Genomic DNA, 23,429 nt, shown 5'->3' with positions numbered 1-23,429 from the left:
ACTACCTACCAACGTCAGCATTGTAGGGAAGGCACTGTATCTGTATGTAAATAAACCAGATGCTCAGGATATCAGGAAACAGTGCTGCCATTCCCTACTCAAAAGTTAATTCCACAGTCAATAAGATTACCACCTAGAGAAGACTGTGCTGTTGGGTTGTGTAATGGTGGAAGAAAAGACCAGCGCAGACGGATGGCAGACCATGGAGCTGACAGAACATGGAGAGAGATCAGAGGTTGAAATTGTTGTCAGTGAGCCTTTACTCAATACTACTGAGGAGGTAAGATTCTAAGAAATTGTGTTCCCTATACTGAGTATGTAATAGAAACATTTCTAATATCATCTTTCTATCAAGAAAGAACTTAATTCTAGAAAATATGTATTGAAAGATCAGTTAAATGTATCAAAGGTTTTCTCTTCAGCATTGCGATAGTTAACAAAGTCTGGGGGAGGACAGAAACAGGGCATATGAAAAATCTTGGCACTCAATAAATATGTAATTCTGTGTCTAGAAAAATTCACACTTGAATTAGCCTACCGTCTGATTCAGAGAGTTTTCATGTGTCTCAAGATAAGTTCAGAGAGTTGAACTAACTAACTAGTTGGACTGTTTCAGTAAGGGAACCCTATAAATCCAATATAAGAGGCCAACAAGGGTTTCATCCTCATTTCTAAATCCGTAAAAGAAACATTTTTATTACTAGAGCCTTTGATTTCTCTGGCCAACTGTAAACTTTCTATAAGCAAGGGCACTGCCTTCACTTCCTGTTTTCAGACACCCTGAAATGAAAAGGAGCAAAACAGAAAGGTCATTCCAGTTACATCGCAGACAAAAGCAAAATCCTTCTAGGAATGTGTGTCCATGGAAAATATAAACCTCTCTCCCAAAGGTCTTTTTTTTCTCATGCTTCCGTGATCTCTACAGCTTTTTGTCCCCTCCCTCTGTACCTCTCACTTGTTCACAGTATTTATGAAGGTCTCTTTTTCTTTATCCGTAACTCATTTCTCTCTCTCTTCTCTCTACCCCCAACCCAAATTCTACAAGTTTTCTCACTGACTTTTTTTATAGCTGTCCAAATTTCTTTCTGATGGCTGAACTGAATGCATGTGAATGTACTTGTGGATAAATTAAGACTAGAATTAATTCATTAATTGATTTCCTTTGTACAATCATATGTATGAAGTGGAGGCACAAAAAAACACTTCTGCATCAGGGTGATAGTGATGTGATTTTGATACCAAGAGAACACTAAAAACATATAAATTCTAAACTTCAGCATTTTGCTATAAGTTACTTTTGTACTGTGCATATTAAGAGATTCCTCATGGTCCTGGGTGTAGAACAGAAGTACTTACAGAAATTGTTTACGAGTTGGCTCTGTGGCTCAATTCTAGTGATGTGCACAGCCATGTGGAAAGATTTGGGTTCACCTCCCAGATCAAGTCTTCCACTTTCCAGGTTGGACAAGAGAGCTCCAGTCAATGAACAAGTGACATCTTGAAAACAGAATTAAGGCCCATTATTAGATTCTTTATATACCACTTTTCTGTTGTACAACCAAAGCAATTTAAATAATATTGTATCTCGCAAACTTTGTGATTCGCGGCGGGCTAGAGAGCACCTGAAAGTGTGCAGACATCGATGCGATGACATCACATGCATGCATGATATCATCCCATTGACGTCCGCGCATGTGCGGAGGCCTTCCAGATGGGGCACTGAGCCGCCAGTGCGGGATGCAGAAAAAGAAGAGGCCTGGAGAGTAGGAGAGTTGCCAGAGAGGAGGAGAGGCACTGACTGACAGGCTACAGGATGTGCCTTTCGCCGTGAGAGGCATATCCTGTAGGCAGTCAGCAGGCGCCTCTCCTGCTCCCCAGCATTTGGCGGCACACCTGAAATCTCGTTCGACACACAGTTTGTGAAACACTGAAATAATACATACAGATACCATTTCTGACCCTAGTGGGTTCACAATCTAAGTTTTGTACCTGGGGGGAAAGGGGGAGTTGGGTGTCGCCCAGGGTTACAAGGAGCCACAGTGGGAACTGAACCCAGTTCCCCCAATTATCAACCCACTGTACTAACCATTAGACTGCTCCTAATTGAAGAAGCCCAGGTGTACAGCCTCAGCCCAGGACAATCATTGATGACTAGACCAAGAAAGCTAGGAAGAGATAAATCCCTGAGCAATTGGGAGTGAAGGTTCATGTCCATGTCTCACCCTATTTCTGACTGATCTGGATGATGGGCTCCAAAAAACAGCTCAAACAATAAATTGTTCTCTTTTATTTTGAAAGAAGAAGAAAATGACTTGGAGAGACTCGTGCACGCAAATTGTTGTCTGGAAGTGCCAGCTGTGGATGGTCATAGTATCCATTTTTTTATTTATTATCATATTAACCACAATTAGTTTAGTTCTGTATTCAGGTATGTACTGTTCAATTTTGATTTACTTTATGCATTAAATATACACCAAGATAAACCCCCCTCTTTTACTAAGGTGCGTTAACCAATTAGCGCGCGCTAATCGAATTAGCACGCGCTAAACGCTAATGCATCCAGACCAACATGCACACGTTAGCGTTTAGCGCACACTAAATTGATTAGCGCACCATAGTAAAAGAGGGCCAAAGTGTTTCCTTCTATGCTACAATTCATGTTTATATACCATCAATGAAGCAATTTCTAGGCGCTAGGAATTCTTTTTATATCTAAGAAACAAACTCCTACAGTTTGTTTCTTTTCTCTAGATCACTGTATATCAATAACTGCTGCCTCTTTCAAGCATAAGAACATAAGAAATGCCCTCACCGAATCAGACCTTTGGTCCATCCAGTCCGGTGACCCGCACACGCGGAGGCCAATCTAGGTGTTCCTTGATGGAGACCTAGGTGTTCCCTTATGATGACCATATTTAGCCGTATCCCTCAATGTGATTTGCAAGGAGGTGTGCATCCAACTTGCACTTGAATCCCAGGAGGAGTGTGTGGCGCAGTGGTTGGAGCTACAGCCTCAGCACCCTGGGGTTGTGGGTTCAAATCCAGCGCTGCTACTTGTGACCCTGGGCAAGTCACTTAATCCTCCATAGCCCCAGGTACATGTTCTCTGTTATTGCTCCTCAGTCTTGGAATCTCTTACCGCAACACATTAGGGAATTAAAAGATTTATCCATTTTTAAAAAAACACTAAAAACATTCTTCTTTAAAGATGCATATGATTCTTAATAGTTTATCATGCTTTTTTATTTATCTATAAACTTACTTCCCCTTCCTATTTGTTTTTTCCTTTGTTATTACTCTTCCTTTCCTATCCAATTATTGTAATTTCTTTCCTATTTATCCTCACAATTCAAGTATGTCTCTATACCCTAACTAACATTTTAATATACGTATGTAATTAAGTATGTTTAGTATTTAAAAATTTTTTATTTTATATTGCCAATAATATTTAATTTGTAAGTGTTAAGGTATTAATCTGTATGTATTAAGGCTTTGTACATCGCTTAGTGATTTAAAATAGGTGATTCATTAAGAATAATTAAACTTGAAACTTGTACATTAGATAGATTGTGAGTCCACCGGGACAGATAGGGAAAATGCTTGAGTACCTGATTGCAAAACTGCTTAGATAACCTTGATAGGCGGTACATAAAAAAAACCTAATAATAATAATGGAGGTTTCCATCAAACCTCCTCCGGGAGAGCATTCCAAACGTCCACCACTCACTGTGTGAAACAGAACTTCCTGACATTCGTCCTGGGCCTGTCACCCCTCAATTTCAGCCCGTGCCCTCTTGTCCAAGTCTCATTTGACAACGTGAATAACGATTCTTCCTGTTCTATTTTGTCGAGTCCTTTTAGTATTTTGAAAGTCTCTATCATATCCCCTCACAGTCTTCTCACTCTTATTTTTTGTTCACTTTCCTGTTAACATCTGTAAGATGTATTTTAGCTCTGATTACTTTTATGACCATTAGTTGATAAATACGAATAAACTATGCCTTCCACTGGCCTGAAAATAAATTATATGGCATATTTTTGCCACAGTTCCACAATGGTCAAATGCACACTGCCTGATGGTATGTTGAAAATCGCGGTGCAGATTGAGAAATCAATTCTCAGCGGAGGAAAAAGCCTCAGACAAGGGCCCCCTCCCCCCACCTCCACAATGATGGAATAGCGGTGGTAGGGCGTTCACCTCACCGGCTAAAAAACCTTCTTTAATTAAAAAGACACTGCACTGCTTTAAACAAAAATGAATATACTGTATGATAGATGAAAAAATTCAACTTATCTTGACTGATTGATCGGTCAAGATCAGTCAAGATAAGTTGAATTTTTTCATCTATCATAGAGTATATTCATTTTTGTTTATACCTTAAAGCAGAGCAGTGTCTTTTTAATTAAAGGAGGTTTTTTAGCCTGTGAGGTGAACGCCCTACCACCGCTATTCCACCATTGTGGAGGTGGGGGGGGGCCCTTGTCTGAGGCTTTTTCCTCTGCTGAGAATTGATTTCTCAATCTGCACCGCGATTTTCAACATACCATCAGGCAGTGTGCATTCGACCATTGTGGAAGTGTTATTTACTATAGTTGGTTTTTCACAGTATCCAAGTCTTTTTGGATATTTTTGCCACAGTACCACAATGTAATCACTGCCTATGGCATGACATTTTAAGCAGCACTAAAAAACCACCATCATTCATGTGCCTCAATCAGAGCTTGTCACTATAAAATGACCAGCTCTACCCTGCTGAAGAATTTCTACAAAGAAAATTCAGCATAGGCTTGCAAGTTCTTGTGCCCTGGAAGACCCTGAAGTTCTCTGTCCCAACTGCAAATTTTTGATTTATTTATTTGGATTAATTAACCGCCTTTTTTTCATGAAGAGATTCACCCAAAGTGGTTTACAATACATTGAATACAATGCATTGAATAGTAATCAGGTACTCTTTAAAATATTGTCCCTATCTGTCCTGGCAGGCTCACAATCTAACTGTGGTACCTGGGGTAGAGAATGTGGTAAAACGCAGTTAATCCATGAGAATGGGAAAAATTGCAGCTGGTTAACAGTGAGAACAGGAGCAAGGCCTTTTATTGCCCCATGGGAGCAGTAAAAAGTATTTAAAAATTGCATCTCTAAACCTTCCTCCCCAGCTCCCTTCTCATCCAGCACCTATTTTACTTTCAGGAGCCTCAGCCATGCCATGAAGAAGAATCTTCAGAAGCCTGATCTGAGGCCTTCCTTCTGCCGTGTCCCAAGGGACTTGGCAGATGGAAAGCCCCAGAGCAGGCCTCTGAAGATTCTTTTCCGTGGTATTACTGAGGCTCCTGAAGGTAAAATAGGCACTCAGCGAAAGGGGAGCAAGGCATAGAGATGCCAACCCTTGTGAGGGGTTACCACTGCTGATGTACCTGCATGGGGGGGGGCAATTAGACTCGTGAGGGAGGAAATTCTGCTGCTATGACCCATAGGGGCGGGAGGGGGTACTGGCTGTCTGGCTGGTTACAGAGCTAAAGGGAAGGGGAGAGAGAGGTGCTTGACATGGGCTGGAGGGAAAGGGAGATAGGGGTTGTAGCTGGAGAGAAGAGACAAAGAGGATGTTGAACCTGCAAGGGGGGGGTGGCTAGAGCTAAAAAGAATGCAGAGTTGCTGGACATGTGGGGGGAAGGGTGTAGGGCTGGACCTGCAGGGGGGGGTGACAAGCTGAAGGGAAGGGAGAGAGGTGCTGGACCTGCAGGGAGGAGAAGAGAGAAGGGAAGAGAAAGAGAGTTGCTGAACCTAGGGGATGAAGGAAGAGGAAGTGAAATACTGAACACAGTGAAGGGAAGAAGGAGAGAGGGCAAGGGACACATTGGTGTAAGTAGGGTTACCAGTTGCTCGGATTTCCCCGGACATGTCCTCCTTTTGAGGACATGTCTGGGGTCCGGACGGCTTTTCAAAACCCAGCATTTTGTCTGGGTTTTGAAAAGCCTCCTATCAATTGCGTTGGACAGGAGGCAATCCGCGCTTGCGAGGATTGCCTCCTGCCCAATCAAAGCAGGCTGCAGGGGTTAGAGATGGACAGGCCTGGGGGTGGGTCCAGGGCAGTGGTCACTAGTGCTGCCTGATTCATGATTCGAATCGATTCAAAACAAAAAACAATCGGCTTCCCGATTCGCCTGACCCTCCCCCCTCGCCCCCTAAAGCAGAAGCAGCAGCGCTGCTCTTGCTGGCCGGCAGCTGCCGCACCTGCTTTAGAGTGGAGAGGGGAGGGTCAGTCAGGAAGTGCTGTTGTCGGCTCCCCCCACCCCAGCATCTGGATTCCACCCCCCTGGCCTCCCCGCACTGTTTACCTTCGAGGAACAGCCTGCAAACAAGATCGCGGTGCTAACGATCTTTGTTCTGCTTCAGAGTTGTGTCCTCTGTCGCGGTCCCACCCCTCCTCTGACATCAGATGAGGGGCGGGACCGCGACAGAGGAAATAGCTCTGAAGCAGTACAAAGATTGCTAGCACCGCAATCTTGTTTGCAGGCTGTTCCTCGAAGGTAAACAGTGCAGGGAGGCCGAGGGGGGTGAGAGGCCAGGGGGAACACGCAGGCCTTCTGGGGGGGAGTAAGCAGTCCTTCGGGGTGGGACAGGCAGGCAGGCCTTCAGGGGGAACAGGCAAACAGGTCTTCAAGGGGGGGACAGGCCTTTAGGGGGGGACAGGCAGGCCTTCAAGGGAAGGGACAGACCTTCAAGGGGGTAAGGCAGGCCTTCAAAAGTGGTGGAGAGGAAAACGGTGACTGAGTTCAAAGAAGCGTGGGATGAACAGAGGATGTAGAATCAGAAAATAAAATTAAATATTGAACTAAGGCCAGTACTGGGCAGATTTGCACGGTCTGTGTCTGTATATGGCTGTTTGGGGGAGGATGGGCTGGAGAGGGCTTCAATGGCTGGGAGGGTGTAGATGGGCTGGAGTAGGTTTTGACGGAGATTTCAGCAGTTGGAACCCAAGCACAGTACCGGGTAGAGCTTTGGATTGTTGCCCAGAAATAGCTAAGAAGAAAAAATTTAAAAAAATTAAATTGAATCAGGTTGGGCAGACTGGATGGACCATTCGGGTCTTTATCTGCCGTCATCTATTATGTTACTATGTTACTAAAGAAAGTAAACAGACACAAGAGGAGGCCTAGGTTACAATGTAAATAGAGTAAAAAGAGTAAATAGAGTAAAAAGTAAAACGAAGTTAATGTAATACACAACTTTTTCTTGATAAATCATATATTATGATAGGATAGAGTAGGGAGAGAGAGAATGCAATGTAAATAAGTCTATGGTAATTTAAAGCATAGGAAGCTGCTAGCAGGGTTGCTGGAACTAAGCAAGGTAATGCTTCAAAAGCATTGAAGAGAAGAATTTGGCCTTGGTCTGACCATGCTGTCCCACTAATGGACCTCTCTTTTTCTTTTCTTTACAGCGGTTTACATAGATGAAGATGAAATATTAACTCTTGATTCACCATTCAGTCAAAATTACACAGGAACAATAAGAGTAATTAATCTGTGTATTCCATCCGAAATACTCTTATCTGAACCAGAGGAAAATAACTCAGTGTCTGACAAAATAAATGAAAGGGTAAGAGCCGATGTCACTTGCTGGTTTCCTATGCAAAATAGATTGTATTCACTGAGGACTCACAGGAACAACATGGGCTGTAATACCACCAACACTGTACAGCAGAAAATCAATGAAGATGGTAACAAGCATACATACAATATGAGGTACAAAAAATATCTTATGAATTCACTGCCAAAAATGCATTTTTTCCCTTATAATCAACCAGAAAAACATACCAACAAATGTTATCTTACTGTAAATCTATGAAAGAAGTATTTCTCCATAAGAGATCTTTATATGGCAAAAACATGACTCAACAATAAGATTATGCAGTGACCAATGGATTCAATAATAAGATTATACAGTGACCAATGGAGAAAAGCCTGATGAATCTCTATCTTCAATAAAAAATTGTAAATCCATCTGGTACCATGATGAAATCCAAGAAGTTTCTAACTCTCACATCCAAAGAATAGTCCCCATAAACTGAATGAAAACAAAATGCTTTCCTCCAATTACTCCTTCTGCAGGGTCAAAGATAAATATCTTAAATCCTAATGAAGAAGGGAAGAGTTACCCAAATTGTACAACATGGATTCACGTAACTAGAGGCAGGTTTTGTCAGACAAATCTGATCAATTTCTTTGACTGGGTGACCAGAGAATTGAATAGAGAGTGCGCTAGGTGTGGTGTATTTAGATTTTAGCAAAGCCTTTGATAGTATTCACATGTGTCTAATAAATAAACTGAGTGCCCTTGGTATGGACCCAAAAATGACGAACTGGGTCAGAAACTGGTTCAGTGGAAGGCGACAGTGGGTAGTGGTCAATGAAGATTGCTCTGAGGAAAGGGATGTTACCAGTGGTGTGCCTCAAGGTTCAGTTCTGTATAAGACTGATGAGACCTCATCTACTATAATAAAATGCTAAGCGCGCATGCGCACTCTTACCGGCCGTGTTCCCTGATCCATGATCTATAGGTCCTTGGTCGGCAGAGTGCGTATGCGCGCTTAGCTTTCCAGTGGCCGCCAGATAAATTGGAAAGCGCTGGCTTTCCTGCTCGCACAGACCTCAGGAAAAACTGCACTCCAGTTTATTTTTAAGTTAAAGGCTTCCGACACAGGCGGCGATCGTGAGAGGAGCCGCCGCGGCACCTTTACACTTAAAAATAACCTTCGCTAGAGAGAACCCTGGAGCTGGCAGGAGGGGGAAGAGGCACATGTGGCCTACACCATTACCCGGGCGCCCTGGATCACCATCTCGGCGGTGGCTTTTTTTTTGTTTCCGCCTTGACTCCTTCCCGGCGAATGGAGGGCTGTTCCACAGCATGGATGGAGGAGCAAGCGAGGCTGGGGTGGGAGGGGGAGCGGCGAACGGAGAGTTCAAATCCGCCCCTTCTATCGTCCGGACTCGGAGGACGCCTCTGAAGGTAATTTCCAGCTGGGGAGGGGAAGCGGATGGTTGGGGCTCAGGCTGCTCGGTCCGTGCGGCCACCGTCAGGCATGGGAAGGGAAAGGAGCTGCCAGCGGGTACCCATCGCCTCCGGACCCATGGAAACTGGACGAGACTTTTCCATAACTTAATTTATTTCATATACTGTATATCTATGTGGGTTTTGAGTAGGGGGTTTTCATAAATACAAAGACACATACAGAAAGAAAGACAGGGGGCCAGGAAAATAGAAGGGGCAAGGGAGAGAAACAGACTGAAAAAAAGACAAACAGACAGGGTGCCAGAGAGACAGACAGAAAAAAAACACATAGCCAGCAGCCAAGGAGAGAGAGGCAAAAAAACCCCAAAACATCCAGTGGCCAAGGAGAGAGAGAAAAAGAAAGAATGACAAATAGATAGGGGGCCAAGGAGACAGACAGAAAGAGACAGACAGACAGCCAGCGTCCAAAGAGAGAGAGAGAGAGAGAAAAAAAAAAGACAGACAGAGCCAAATGAGAGAGAGAAAAAAAACCCCCAGATAGAAAGACAGCGGCCAAGGAGAAAGAGATAAAGAAAACAGACAGCGTACAAGGAGAGAGAGAAAGGAAAAAAAACAAAACAACCAGACAGCGGCCAAGGAGAGAGACAGACAGACGGACAGACAGAAAGACATACAGACAGACATCTATTCTAGCACTCGTTAATGTAACGGGCTTAAAAACTAGTTTAGAATATTGTATACGATTCTGGAGACCATACCTTCAAAAAGATATGAAACCCCACCTTTTTCAAAACCTTAACACGGTTTTTAGCGCCGGCCGCGGTAGTAACAGTTCCAATGCTCATAGGAATTGAGATCTGCAAGTGAAGTCTTTTAAGAATAGTATGTCCTTGAATACAGTGTTATTATTTAAATTACTATAAGGAGTATTCTACTTGATTGCTACCATTTACTTTGTTTTTATATTTATGTCAGTCACTTTGGATCTTTATAGGGAGTAAATGATTTATATTACTACTATTATTTATCATTTCTATAGTGATAAATACTGAGATAAAATTAGCCCCCACTAGCGTTTTTTTAGTGCCGGGAGCCGCACTGAATGCTGCGCGCTGCTCCCGTTACTCATAGGAACTCTATTAGCATCGGGAGCAGCACAGAGCATTCAGCGCAGTTCCATGCACCAGAAACTGCTAGTGTAAATTAGATAGAAAATAAAAGCAGTGGGTGACCATTTTCTTTGCTCAGTATAGAAATAGATTACCGTATATACTAGAGGTCTGCACAGGAATGGGGATCGTGGGAATCCCGCGGGTCCCGTGGGGGTCCCGCAGGAATCCCCCCCTAACCCATGGGACTCCCATGGGGACCCCCCTCTAGCCCACGGGACTCCCACGGGACTCCCCTTTAGCCAACGGGACTCCCACGGGGCTGGAAGGCTTTGGAAGCAGGGTTCATCCATATAATATAATGGACATATCAGCCTTAGTAAAAGAAGGGGTTTATAAGTTAATTACCTGAACAGAAAACAAAAAAAGGGTTCCACCAAAGAGATTCTACAAGGAAAACAGCAGCGCAAACACAAAAGAAACTGTGGAATTGATGATCCTGTCAGAAGTAATTGCTGCTTTTTATGGGAACGGGCGGGGATTAAGGTAATTCCTTGTGGGGATAGGTGGGGACGGAGAGGATCCTGACGGGGACAGGTGGGGACGGAGAGGATCCTGGCGGGGATGGGTGGGATTTCTATCCCCATGCAACTCTCTAGTATATACTTGAATATAAACCAGGATTTGGGGGCCAAAAAAATGGGGGTCCGTTTATATTTGGACCAGCACCCCTCTCCCCCTCCCAGACTTATTGCAGGCCTCCACTGGGCCGCCAGGCCCTGAATGCTGTCCCCCCTCCCTGCCCTGCCTATCGTACCTCCTCTGCTGCTGGAATCCCTGGTGGTCCAGAGGTGTAACAGGCAGGAGCAAACTTTCCACGCTCCTGCCCTACTGCTAACCTGGTCGGTCGCTGCTGTGAGTTCTAGCTTCAGCCGCTGAGCAGTACCAAACAGGAGCACGCTTAGGTGCTGCTGCTTGGTGTAAAGCGGCTTCCTGAATGGTGCCTCCGAATTGTTGCGAAAATTCATGGGAGCCATTCAGGAAGTTGCTCAGCGCCGAGCAGCAGCACCAAAACGCGCTCCTGCTCGGTAGTGCTCAGCGGCTGAAGCCAGAACTCACAGCAGCGACCGACCAGGTTAGTAGTAGGGCAGGAGCGTGGAAAGTTTGCTCCTACCTATTACACCTCTGGACCACCAGGGATTCCAGCAGCAGAGGAGGTATGATGGACAGGGCAGGGAGGGGGGACAGGGAGGGAGGGAAGGGAAGAGGGCTGTGTGCATGACAGGGAGGGGCCCGACAGGGCAGGGCATTTGAATATTAAGCCGCCCAACTTATATTCGAGTCAACCATTTTTCCTCCTTTTGGAGGGAAAATGGGCAGGGCCGCCCTCAGGGCAGTACTACCAGTCCTGCATTCAGGGGCCCGGAGCTGACAGGGGGCCTGGGCTCCCCCAGGGTCCTAGGCAGTGTTCTAAGACAGGGGCGCCAGTAGCTTGCCAAGGCAAAGTGAGTCGATCATCCAGGACTCACTTTGTCTTGGCGATCTAATCTATCAGGCCGATCAGTCTTCCTATCCCCGACGTCAATTCTGCAGTCGGAGAGGAAGTTCGGGCCAGCTAATCGCTGCCTGGCTGGGCGGAACTTCCTCTCCGACGGCAGAATTGACGTCGGGGAGAGGAATGTTGGTCGGCCCGAAGCAGGGAGAGCATGCGTCGGCGTCGCTTTGGGGCCTGTTATCCATTGGTGGGTCCTGTTCCCCGATGGCAGCGGCAGTGGCAGTGGCTTGGGGAACGGCAGGGAGAAAGAAAAAAAGGGGGCAGGCAGGAAAACAGAAGGAAAGAAGAGAAACAGAAAAAAAATAAAGGGGGCATGAAGAGAGGAAGAAAAAGTTGGGGAAGGGAATGAGGTGTTGAGGAGAGGAAGCATACAGGCTGAAAGAAGGGAAGAAAGATTGGATGCACAGTCAGAAGAAGAAAGTGCAACCAGAGACTCATGAAATCACCAAAGATAGGAAAAATGATTTTATTTTAAATTTAGCAAAGTGGAGGCAGTATTACCACAGTTTTCAAAGGAATTTGCCCAAATAACTTAATAGTTAACTGGGTAAATTCCCAGAGATGAAAACTTCCCTTCACTTACTATGCACAGTTCTGAATTTATATCTGCTGTCTATATTTTACAATATGGTCACCTTTTACTAAACCGCAATAGTGGTTTTTAGCGCAGGGAGCCTATGAGCGTCAAGAGCAGCGCTGGGCATTCAGCGCAGCTCCCTGCGCTAAAAACTGCTATTGTGGTTTAATAAAAAGGATGGAGGGTATATTTGTCTATTTTTGTATGGTTGTTACTGAGGTGACAATGCATAGAGTCATCTGCCTTGACCTCTTTAAAAAAACCAGAAAAGGAATGATAATTAACATTTTCTCAGCGTATAGTGTGCTTTGTGTTTTTTAATTTTATTGTTGGTAGATCATTTTGACTTGGTCATTTTAAAGTAGCTCACAAGCTCAAAAAGTTTGGGCAACTCTGAGCTAGAGCGTTGAAACTGTGTATTTCTATTTTATCCCCCCTTTTACAAAACTGCGGAGCGTATTTTAGCGCCAGCCGTGGTGGTAGCAGCTCTGATGCTCAGAATTCTATGAGCATCAGGGCTGTTACCACTGTGGCTAAAATCCACACTACAGTTTTGTAAAAGAGTGACGGGTTAGTTTGTGATGACATATTCCATACTAGGCGAAGGTGTTTTCTGTGTTCTATGTGTTCGAAAGACATGGTTTTCTGTTAGGATTGACGGTGTAGAATTGATCTGTGCTGGTCTGGCTTGTTTAGTTTTACAATGGGTGTATTGATGTATTGCTCACTGCAATATGTAAGATGCTGCCTTTTCCTAGGTACTCATGTGTGACGTGTGGTTTGTTACTAAAAATCATGTTTTTCTTACAGATGGGGGGGTGCCAAAAAATGATGGGCCCCGGGTGTTACATATGCTACGTACGCCACTGTATGTAAAGCAGTGGCGTACCTAGGGTATGTGGCACCCGGGGCCCATCATTTTTTGACACCCCCCCCCCCCCCCCCCCCCATGTAAAAATTTTTTTTTTTTTTTTTTTTTGCAATAACCATGAAATGGAATAAATGGTCAGAATAGAAACAGGCAGTGAAAATTTTCTTTTATTGAACCTCATATATGTAACCATTATTCCAAACATAACAAAACATAAATTATGTCTAAATTGTCATGACATTAGAAGTACATATGGAGTAGTTGCAGGCAGTGGCGTACTTAGGGTATGTGGCACCCAGGGCCCATCATTTTTTGACACCCCCCCCATCTATATGAAAAATATGATTTTTAGTACCAATCTACATATCGCACCACAAGAGTGTACCTAGGAAAAGGCTGCATCTTAAACACTGCAGTGAGCACTAGAACACCAACACATACATTGTAAAACTAAACAAGCCAGATCCCGCACAGTCAATTGGTCCTGTAGTCAATGCCAACTGAAAACTATGTCTTTTTCATACACACAGAACAGAGATACACCCTCGCCCAAAATGGAATAATCACAAACTAAAAATAGAAATATGTAGACAAAAGTTAAACTGATCCGCCAAGAAACCAGACCCTGGATACAATGCAACACCACAAAAAACAGTAACACATGTCCTCTAATACAGTGCAAAATATAAAGACAGTAGATGTAAATTTGAAAAAACTGATACATAACAATCACCACTTTATAAATTAACAAATAAAAATAAAACAAATAATGAGATATAAAAAAATACAATTTTATTGGACTAATCCCCGTAAGCTCGGTCCCCATCCCCGCAAACCACCTGATTCCATCCACACAAGCCTTGAATTGTTTATATTAAAGTATAAAAAGAAACAATATTCTGTACAATTGTCAATTTATAAATCAGCGTCTTCTCCCCACTCTCTTCCCCATTTCCCTTCAGCATCCTCAGCCCACTCTCTCTCCACTTTCCTTCAGCGCACGCACATAAAAACAAGCAAGTAATTTTATATCATTTTCATTCTATTCATTCATAGAAATTAAAGTCTAGATAATGCCAGTCACATAACAAAACATGATTTTACAAAAATAATTCCCTGCAGTCAAGCCTGCAAGGATTATTAGATGTCTTTCAGCAGTTCCCCTCCCTCCCTCCCCCTTACCTTTGTGGCCAAGTCAAAATGATCTACCAACAATAAAATTTTAAAAACACAAAGCACGCTGTACGCAGAGAAAATGTTAATTATCATTTATATTCCGCGGGTTTTCAAAGAGGTCAAGGCAGATGACTTTATGCAATGTCACCTCAGTAACAACTATACAAAAATAGACAAATATTCCCCCTCCCTTTTTACTAAACTGCGATAGCGGTTTTTAGCGTAGGGAGCTGCGCTGAATGCCCCACGCTGCTCTCGACGCTCATAGGCTCCCTGCGCTAAAAAACTCTATTGCGGTTTAGTAAAAGGGGGCCATAGTGCAAAATATAGACAGCAGATATAAATTTTCAAAACGGACACATTTTGATCACTAAGTTGAAAATAAAATCATTTTTCCTACTTTTTTGTCTGGTGATTTCATGAGTCTCTGGTCCTTCTTCTGATCCTTCTTCTTTCTCTCTCCCCCTGGCTCCCCTCTTTATTTCTGCCTTTCTTTCTCTCTCCTCCTGGCCCCCCTCTTTCTTTCTGCCTTTCTTTCTCTCCCCCTTGACCCCCCTCTTTATTTCTGCCTTTCTTTCTCTCCCCTTGGTCCCCCTCTTTCTTTCTGCCTTTCTTTCTCTCTCCCCCTGGCCCTCCTCTTTCTTTCTGCCTTTCTTTCTCTCCCCCTTGACCCCCTCTTTATTTCTGCCTTTCTTTCTCTCCCCTTGGTCCCCCTCTTTATTTCTGCCTTTCTTTCTCTCCCCTTGGTCCCCCTCTTTCTTTCTGCCTTTCTTTCTCTCTCCCCCTGGCCCCCCCTCTTTATTTTTTCCTTTCTTTCTCTCTCCCCCTAGCCTGCACAAAGCCATCGTGCCGATTTCTCCACTTCCACGATTCTTTCCCTACCCTCACCCCCAAGCCAGCAGCCGATTTCTCCCTGCTCCTTCCCCGATGTCCTGAACTTCATCGGGCAGCAGCAGCATTCACAATTCACTGATGTTGCCCGCTTCAGGCCTTCCTCTCTGTCGGGTCCTGTCTTCATGAAAACTGGAAGTAGGCAGGACCCGGCAGAGAACAAGGCCTGAAGCCGGCAACAGCAGCGAATTGTAAACGCTGCTGCTGCCCGAAGAAGGTAATGGAGCACCGAGGCAGTCCGCTTCTCCCCCCTCCCAGCCGAACCCCCGCTGACCCTCCTATCTCCCCCCCCCCTCCCGTGAACCTTTCCGACCTTCCCAGCGAGAGCAGCAAACCTCCTTCGCGGCTTTCTCCTCCCTCTGCCGCGTTACTGATGACGTCATCAGTGATGCGGCAGAGGGAGGATAAAGCCGACGCTACTGGAGGGAGGTTTGCTGCTTTCGCTGGGAGGGTCAGAAAGGTTCACTTGGGGGGGGGGAGAGAGATAGGATGGTCAGCGGGGTTTCGGCTGGGAGGGGGGAGAATCGGTCTGCCTTGGTGCTCCAAGGCCTGGCGCCATTACCTTTTTCGATAATGGCGCCGATGCTGCTTTCGCTGGGAGGGTAGGAGCGCGATAGGGACCGGGCCAGCTGTGCACCCCCCCCTAAGGCGGCACCCGGGATGGACCTCCCCCTCGCCCCCCTTGGTACGCTACTGCCCTGGGGAAACAGCCTGCAACAAGATCGCGCGATGCCAGAGATTTTTGCCTGCTTCGGCTGTTTCCTCCGCCGCGGTCCCGCCCCTCCTCTGACATCAGAAGAGGGGCAGGACCGTGGCGGAGGAAACAGTCGAAGCATGCAAAGATCTCTGGCATCGCGATCTTGCTGCAGGCTGTTTCCAGACGCGACACCCGGCGCAGGGGGGGGGTAACTGGACCGGACCGGGAGCACCCCCTCAGGGCTTGGTACCCGGGGCGGACCGCCCCCCCCGCCCCCCCCTTGGTACGCCACTGATGTAAAGATACCAGAAAGCTGGCGTAGCAAAAACTTTAAGTAAATTGTTATTCTTCTAAGTTTTGAGTATTTAACCCTCCCACAATCTCACGGGCACTCGTTTCAAGTTTCAAGTTTATTGAGATTTTGATTTAAACGCAATATCAAATATTTTCAATGCATATGACAAAAATAAATTTTGGGAAATAAATAAAACCATTTGAACAATAAACATACAAACATATCCATAGATGATTAAAATTACATAAGGAGTAAAAGGATAAACTACATTTGTTTAAAAATACGTTCTCCGCACCTGCTCATAAATTTGTTGACGAAGGATCCAACAATGTGGCCAGATGTCATTCAGGCAAAGACAGAGAAAGAATTGTGCAATTTGGATTAATGATGGAAGATGATTTAAAGCAAATGGCACAGTCTATGAGTAAAGATCTTGACGGACAATTCTTTTTATGAATATCTCCTCTATGCCAAATCACCCAATGGACGTGAGAAGATTTTAAGGGACTGGCTTAGGTGGAGCATTAGCAGAAAAGTATGTGTGTATTCGGCCCATGGAAGAAGGGGGGGGGGGAAAGGGTGCATGGGGGGCCCAATAGGATTGCTCAGTAAGGGGCCCAGAAATTTCTGATGGCGGCCCTGAAAATGGGGGTCTTGACTTATATTCGAGTATACTGTATATGGTAATAAACATTCATGTTTCTTCATGAAGAAAACATTTAATCTTTTTCTTTGTCAGATTACAGAAGTCTACAAATCCTCCCCAGCCCTGAAACACTACTTCAAATCTGCCAATGTGATTTCTTTCAGGTAAGAATCAATAGCATGACATGCATAAGAATTAGGTTAATTCTTGCTAAAATCACAGAGCAGGTTATCTTGGCAAGGCCATCCTCTTTCTTTGGAGATCAAGGGGTGGTTTGGACATTTTCCATTCTAAAGTTCATAGCAATCATAGTACTGAAACATTGTTGATTTCACTGACGGATAATGTGTTTCATCAAATGAATGGTGTAGATTTGCCATTGCTGGCGTTTCTTGCCTTTTCTGCTCCCTTTATTATAATAGATCATTCTATTTTTGTGAAAAGGGCAAAAGTGCCTGGCTTGAATGAGGTAGATGCTGATTGGATTTTATTTTTTCTTACTGACCATTATCAGTAATTAAAAACAGGTAATGAATTATTCTAATCCAGATTACATCCCTGGAGTGTTTATTATTTTACAACATTTTATATATGTCACATCTCTTATTCCAAAATCCATCCAGCACAGTTTAGACATCAAACAAGTCTACAAAATGTTTTTCAGAAATTACTAAAAGAGAAGGAAAGTCAGAGGTGGAATCATAATGCTGAAAAATGCCAAAGACTAGTATGTGGTAAGTGATGAGGAAAAGGTAGAACTGCTAAACAAATATTTAATATTTAGTGTAGGTAGAAGAAAACCTTGAATAACGTAAGAGCATAAAAATATAAGAATAGCCATAGTGGGTCAGACCAATGGTCTATCTAGCTTAGTATCCTGCTTCCAGCAATGGCCAATGCTCACGTGTGCCTTATAAGCAATGTGTGTAAGTCACATGTGAACAATCCTTCAGGTGACACTGCTAATGAAGTCCTGTTGTATTGCATTATGATAGTTCCACACTGAGCACTCTTTTCTGAATTTTGAAGTTACCCTAATTTCATGCCTTGGTTATTGCAATACCATTTATTCTGGCCTCACACAAATGCTTTATGCCACTTGCAATCAGTCCAAAACACAGCTTTAGGGATTTTTTTTCTCATGCCAGAAAGTTTGATCACATTACCCCCTTTTTCATTCAGCATCAACATAAAATTCTCACTCTTCCTCACAAAACTTTACACATAGGTATCCCTTCCTATCTGTTTTCTGTCGTTGTGCCATACATTCTGTCCAGACCACCACCTGCACATCCCATCAGTGTTTTCTGCAAAACTAGATTCGACAAGACACACTGCCTTTTACTGTGTGGCTCCTGCTTTAAGAGCGCGCTTCCAGTGACCCTTCGCCTTGAGCTTTCCATCCCTAAATTCAAGGCTGCCACTTGCATAATCCCCTTGCAATTTTTAGCAAGCTTGCATGATTTTGAAGCTTAGCATAAGTTTTTGGTGGATATGGATTTTGGACAGGTATTAGTGACCTGAATTGGCCACCGTGAGAATGGGCTACTGGGCATGATCATGTGACCCACTACTGAAAAAGTTTAGATACCCTTGCTCTACTGTACTTTATACTGAATTTCCCCCTCCAAAATTAAAAAAGGGACTCCTGCCTGTCTATGCCTGAGAGGTAAATCCACAGATTTTTCTACAAATGCTGCAATATTTGGCAGCAATTTTAATATTCACTATTCAGTTAAGAAATGTGACCAAACAGAAAGAAGAAAATGATCTGGCTGTGCTTTTGCTAATGACACTATTGTGGCTGTTTCTTTCAGTGAAGAAAATACAACTGCTTCTTATAGATTAGAGTTTTCAGTACCCACAGAAGATAGTTTTCTGAAGTACACCATGAGTGAAGAGTTTGTGAGTGGGGTTTTGCGCCAAGATATCTATGATCAAGAAGAATCTGACTGCAAATCAGTGATGCTTGATGCATCCTCCCTGACGCTCTCTTGTAAGTATGTTCTGCATGCATCATCTTTAAATTTTTAAGTTTCATTTAAACTTTGTTCTGCATGCATCATCTTTAAATTTTTAAGTTTTATTTAAAATTTGATATAATGCCTTAAATAAATTGTCTAAGCGGTGTACAATGTTAAGACTATTAAAATCCAGGGGAAGACATTAGACAATAAGGGGCTCATAATTTAAAAAAAAAAAAACCCGTCTACAAAGTGGCAACCAAAGCTGGTTTTAGATGTATCTAAAACCAACTTAGGTCTTTCCTCTGCCTCTAAACGCATAGAGCGAAAAGAGGTGTTTTTAGAGGAGGGGAAAGGGCGGGAGGTGGGCCAATCTAGACATAGTGGTACAGCAGGTATAACCAAAACATTTGACAGGTTGCCTAGTTGGCACTTATACGTTTTGACTTAGACCAAGTCAAAATAGGTATAAGTGCCGAAAAAGGAGCCGCTGAGCTGATCGCAGCTGCCGTGATCAGCTCAGCAGCCCCAGCAACCTGCACACCCTCCACCACAACCATCGCAGCAGGAGAGATGGCTCATCTCCCCTGCCGCGATAATGATCCTGAAGTGCCGCCAACTGCGGCACTTGGGATCACTATCGCAGCAAGAGAGATAGCCAATCTCTCCTGCTGTAATCCACCCCCCCTCCTTGATTGGGCAGGAGGGAGCCCAGGCCATTCTGACCCGGCGAGCCACCCCCCCCCCCCCCGACAACATTGGGGCAGGAGGGAGCCCAAGCCCTCCTGCACCAGCAAAACCCCCTACCCCCTCTAAGATATGGGCAGGAGGAATCCCAGGCCCTCCTCGCATCCCCCCACAATCGCCCCCGAACCCTCGCTCGATCCCTCGAACCCTATGGACCCCCTCGGTACCTTAAGAAAGTTGGACGGACGGATGGGTCCCAAGCCCATCCGTCCAGCAAGTCCACCATCCTCAGAATGTGGGCGGGGCCTTAGGTACATGGGCCCAACCCAAGCAGGGGTTTGGGGGCAATCATGGGGGGGGGGCACGACGAGGGCAGGAGGGCCTGGGATCCCTCCTGCCTGTATCTTAGAGGGGGTGGAGGGTAGGGGGTATCACCGGGGCAGGAGGGCAGGAATGCAGGAACCAGCAGTTGCGGTTTTGTGAAGAGAAGTGCCACTGGGAAGAGAGAGCTGGCCAGAGAAGGTAAACACCAGCAGGAGACATGAAGGGTCAGGCTGCCAGATCAGCCATGTGCAGGAACCGCGGCTACGACTTTGCAAAGAGAACTGCGATGGAAAGGGGGAGCTGGCCAGAGAAGGTAAACAACCGCAGGAGGCATGAATTTGGTACGCATAACGGAGGGAAAGATGATGAGGGGCATGTTGGGACATGGAAGGTAGGCGGAGGGTCACGTTTGGACAGGAAGGGAGCAAGAAGAGTCATGGTGCCACAGGAAGGGAGATGCAGTCCCTGGTTTAAGAACGCCCAACGTCAAACTCGTACTTATGAACCAGGGTCCTGCCTCTCCCTTCCTGTGGCAACGTGACTCTTCTTCTTCCCTTCCTGTCCAAACGCAACCCTCCTCCTCCCTTCCATGTCCCAATGTGCCCCTCATCATCTGTATATTTATAGCTACACACCTCCTAAAGAGGTTTGCCATTTCAACTAAATATAATCTATTTACACGCATCCCTGATAGTTCTAGTTTCCTCTCTCTGTCAACTTCATAATTTCAGTTGAAGTAGTCTTAGAAAAGGAAAAGAACCTTTTTGGAAATAGATGTGCATTCCATTTCTGAAATTTGGACTGAACGCTGATTTTTTGGCCTGACCCAAGTCCTGTTCAGACCACACATCCTTGACATATGCACATGCTTGAGATTTAGGCACATATATCCTGGCATTGAAAAATCAGGATTTACAAATGTATGCCATATATACATCTAAAGTTTCAAGTTTCAAGTTTCAAGTTTATTTAACTCTTGATATATCGCCTATTTAAATATTCTAAGCGATGTACATAATATCGTAAAACATAGAAACATTAATAAACATTTAAAAACAGTGAATTTCAATTTTCAATAATGACTAACAGGAAAGCGAGGGAAAGGGGGCAAAGTTACAATAAGGGTTTAAGAAAAAAGGGAAAAAAACGAAAGGTTGGGTAATTTGTTACAAGGCACTCAAAGAGAAAATTAATTTTAACAAAGTAAATCCATTAGGGCTTTAAAGATCGTAGGCATCCCTAAACAAATAGGATTTTAAAAGTTTTTTAAAAGCTGAGATGTCGTGTTCCATTCTGATGTACTGAGGAAGGGAGTTCCACGCTTGTGGACCCGCTACAGTAAAGATGTCTGCTCTCCGTGTACCGATGATTTTTAGAGATGGGATAGTTAGTAAGTTTGATTCTGATGAACGTAAGGATCGTTGTGGTTTGTAAGGAATCAGAGATTTTGAAATGAATTGTGGCTCGCTAGATGTTAAAGTCTTAAAAATTAGAAATATAATTTTGTACAATATCCTATGATTTATTGGTAGCCAGTGTGCGTCAATCATCAGAGGGGATACGTGGTCAAATTTTTTAGCATTATAGATAAGTTTGATAGCCGTATTCTGAATGATTTGGAGTCGCCTTCTTTCCTTCTGAGTGATATTGATGAATAGAGCGTTGCAATAATCGATTTTTGCAATGATAAATGAGTGTATTAAGATTTTTATGGATGAAGGGTTTAGAAATTTTGAGATGGCTCTTATCTGACGAAGTTTGAAAAAACAGTTTTTGACTATGGAAGAGATATGATCATGGTAGGATAAACTGTCGTCAAGTATAACCCCAAGAATTTTAATTGATGCTTCAGTACTAATAGGAAGATTGTTAAGAAGAAATGATTTTGCAAGGCGTATGTCTTTTTTCCAGTTGAATAATATGGATTTGGTTTTGTTAATATTTAATGACAATTTGTTTGAGTTCAACCAATTGTGTACTTGTTCTAATTTATGGTTTATGGAGGCAATGTCTGTGACATTTTCGGGATCTAGAGGATGGATTAATTGGATATCGTCAGCGTAAGCATATGGAATAAAACCTATGGCCTGACAAGTTTCTAATAAAGGCGATAAAAAGATGTTAAATAAAAGTGGAGATAAAATGGATCCTTGAGGGATTCCAAATGTTGAAGTAAAAGTAGTAGAGTCTTCATTGTTAAAATTTACAGAAGAAGTACGATTATTAAGATAAGACTTAAACCAATCTAAAACTGCGCCGCTTAAACCTTTTTCTTCTAGTCTATTTAAAAGTAAGTCGTGGGTTGTGGATTTCTAAAATGTGTATAGAGCTTCTAAGATAAGTACCCAAATGTCTACATTTCTTTCTTAATTATAATACATTTTTTGAACCAAGAAACTGAGAAGATAAAGTGAGCATGTCAAAACACAAATAAGTGTAGAATTTCCCACACATCGCTCCTTGGTGTTCATAGATTAAAATAACAAAGTTACCCTAACCATTAAATTATTGGATTTTTATTGCAGCTTTATGAAGAGAAGATGAACACCGATTTTTCAGCCACTTCAAAAATAAAGTAAATTTTACATACGAGTATGACAGAGCTTATAGTTGTGTGCAAAGTTTAGGCACCTTTGGTAAATTGTTTGTTTCACTGAATCCCAAAGTGAACAGAAATTGACACAGTCTGTACATGATAGGCGCCTTTATAGATGGGACTTGAATGGTGTTCTTTGTAGGCACCTACATTTTTTTAAAATTACTTTTTAATTGGTTTTTATCAACATGGTCAATTACCACGCTGTTTATCACCAATTAAGTAGGGCACCTACCACTGCAGTTTTGAGAAGCAAGCCCAGAGGATCCCTATATAACAAGAGGATGGAATTAAGAGAAAACAAATGATTTTCACACATCAAAAAAGGCATAGATGAATGTAACCTGCAAGGAGCTGCAGGCACAATCCTAAGCAAAGGTAAAGAGGAGGCAAAATGCATGTTTTACACAGGCAGCAGGTACAACTCTAACCACCTTACAGGGCAGATCAGATGGACCATGCTGGTTTTTATCTGTCATCTGTTACTATGATACTATAATCTATGAAATTATAGACTGTAGAGCATAAAGTCAGTACAGATACAAAATTATGTTAAAAAAACAGTTTTGTTTTGTTTTTAAAGAAGCATTCGGACAAGATTTGAATCAATCTGATATTACTCATATCTTCTAAATGTTCTGGATCCTCAGTCAGCAATCCTGTGAAATCTTAATATTATTATTTTATTTAGGAGTGAATGTTTTCTGGTATGTTTGCTGTTTGTATGGGTTAGGTCTATCCTATTTAACAATGGAGTTCCTTCATATATATATATATAATTTTTTTAAAAAAATATTTAATAGTACTTTGTAAACCGCTTGGACCAGTAAAATGAACGAGCGGTATGACAAGATTAATAAACCATAACTATACAAGATCTTTTGTACAAAATTCTGAAAACCAAAATTTGACACTTCATTTCTGTTTGAAGGTATTGCTCCAGTCCCAATAGTTTGGAATATGCTTGTGTTTGAAGTGCTTTAAGTGTTTAATGTTTGCCTTGTTTTGAAATAAAAAAAAAAGTCTGG

The 23,429-nt window shown here is 43.3% G+C and overlaps 1 protein-coding gene across 2 annotated transcripts; it reads left to right on the top strand.

Moving 5' to 3' along the window:
* On the top strand, positions 1-23,429 carry C4H3orf52 (chromosome 4 C3orf52 homolog). 2 transcript variants are annotated; one of them, XM_033943757.1, is made up of 6 exons: positions 1-280; positions 2,302-2,428; positions 7,443-7,600; positions 16,924-16,994; positions 18,648-18,826; positions 22,331-23,429. In XM_033943757.1, the coding sequence occupies exons 1-6, from the start codon at positions 164-166 to the stop codon at positions 22,336-22,338; spliced, it is 660 nt and encodes a 219-aa protein (XP_033799648.1). In that variant the 5' UTR covers positions 1-163; the 3' UTR covers positions 22,339-23,429. The 2 variants fall into 2 exon arrangements, with proteins under 2 accessions (XP_033799648.1, XP_033799647.1); XM_033943756.1 differs by having other exon boundaries at positions 5-280; positions 2,299-2,428.

The sequence above is a fragment of the Geotrypetes seraphini genome, chromosome 4 (assembly GCF_902459505.1).
Source record: "Geotrypetes seraphini chromosome 4, aGeoSer1.1, whole genome shotgun sequence".
In the NCBI taxonomy this organism is placed as follows: Eukaryota; Metazoa; Chordata; class Amphibia; order Gymnophiona; family Dermophiidae; genus Geotrypetes; species Geotrypetes seraphini.
This window is presented reverse-complemented; position numbering and strand designations above follow the sequence as displayed.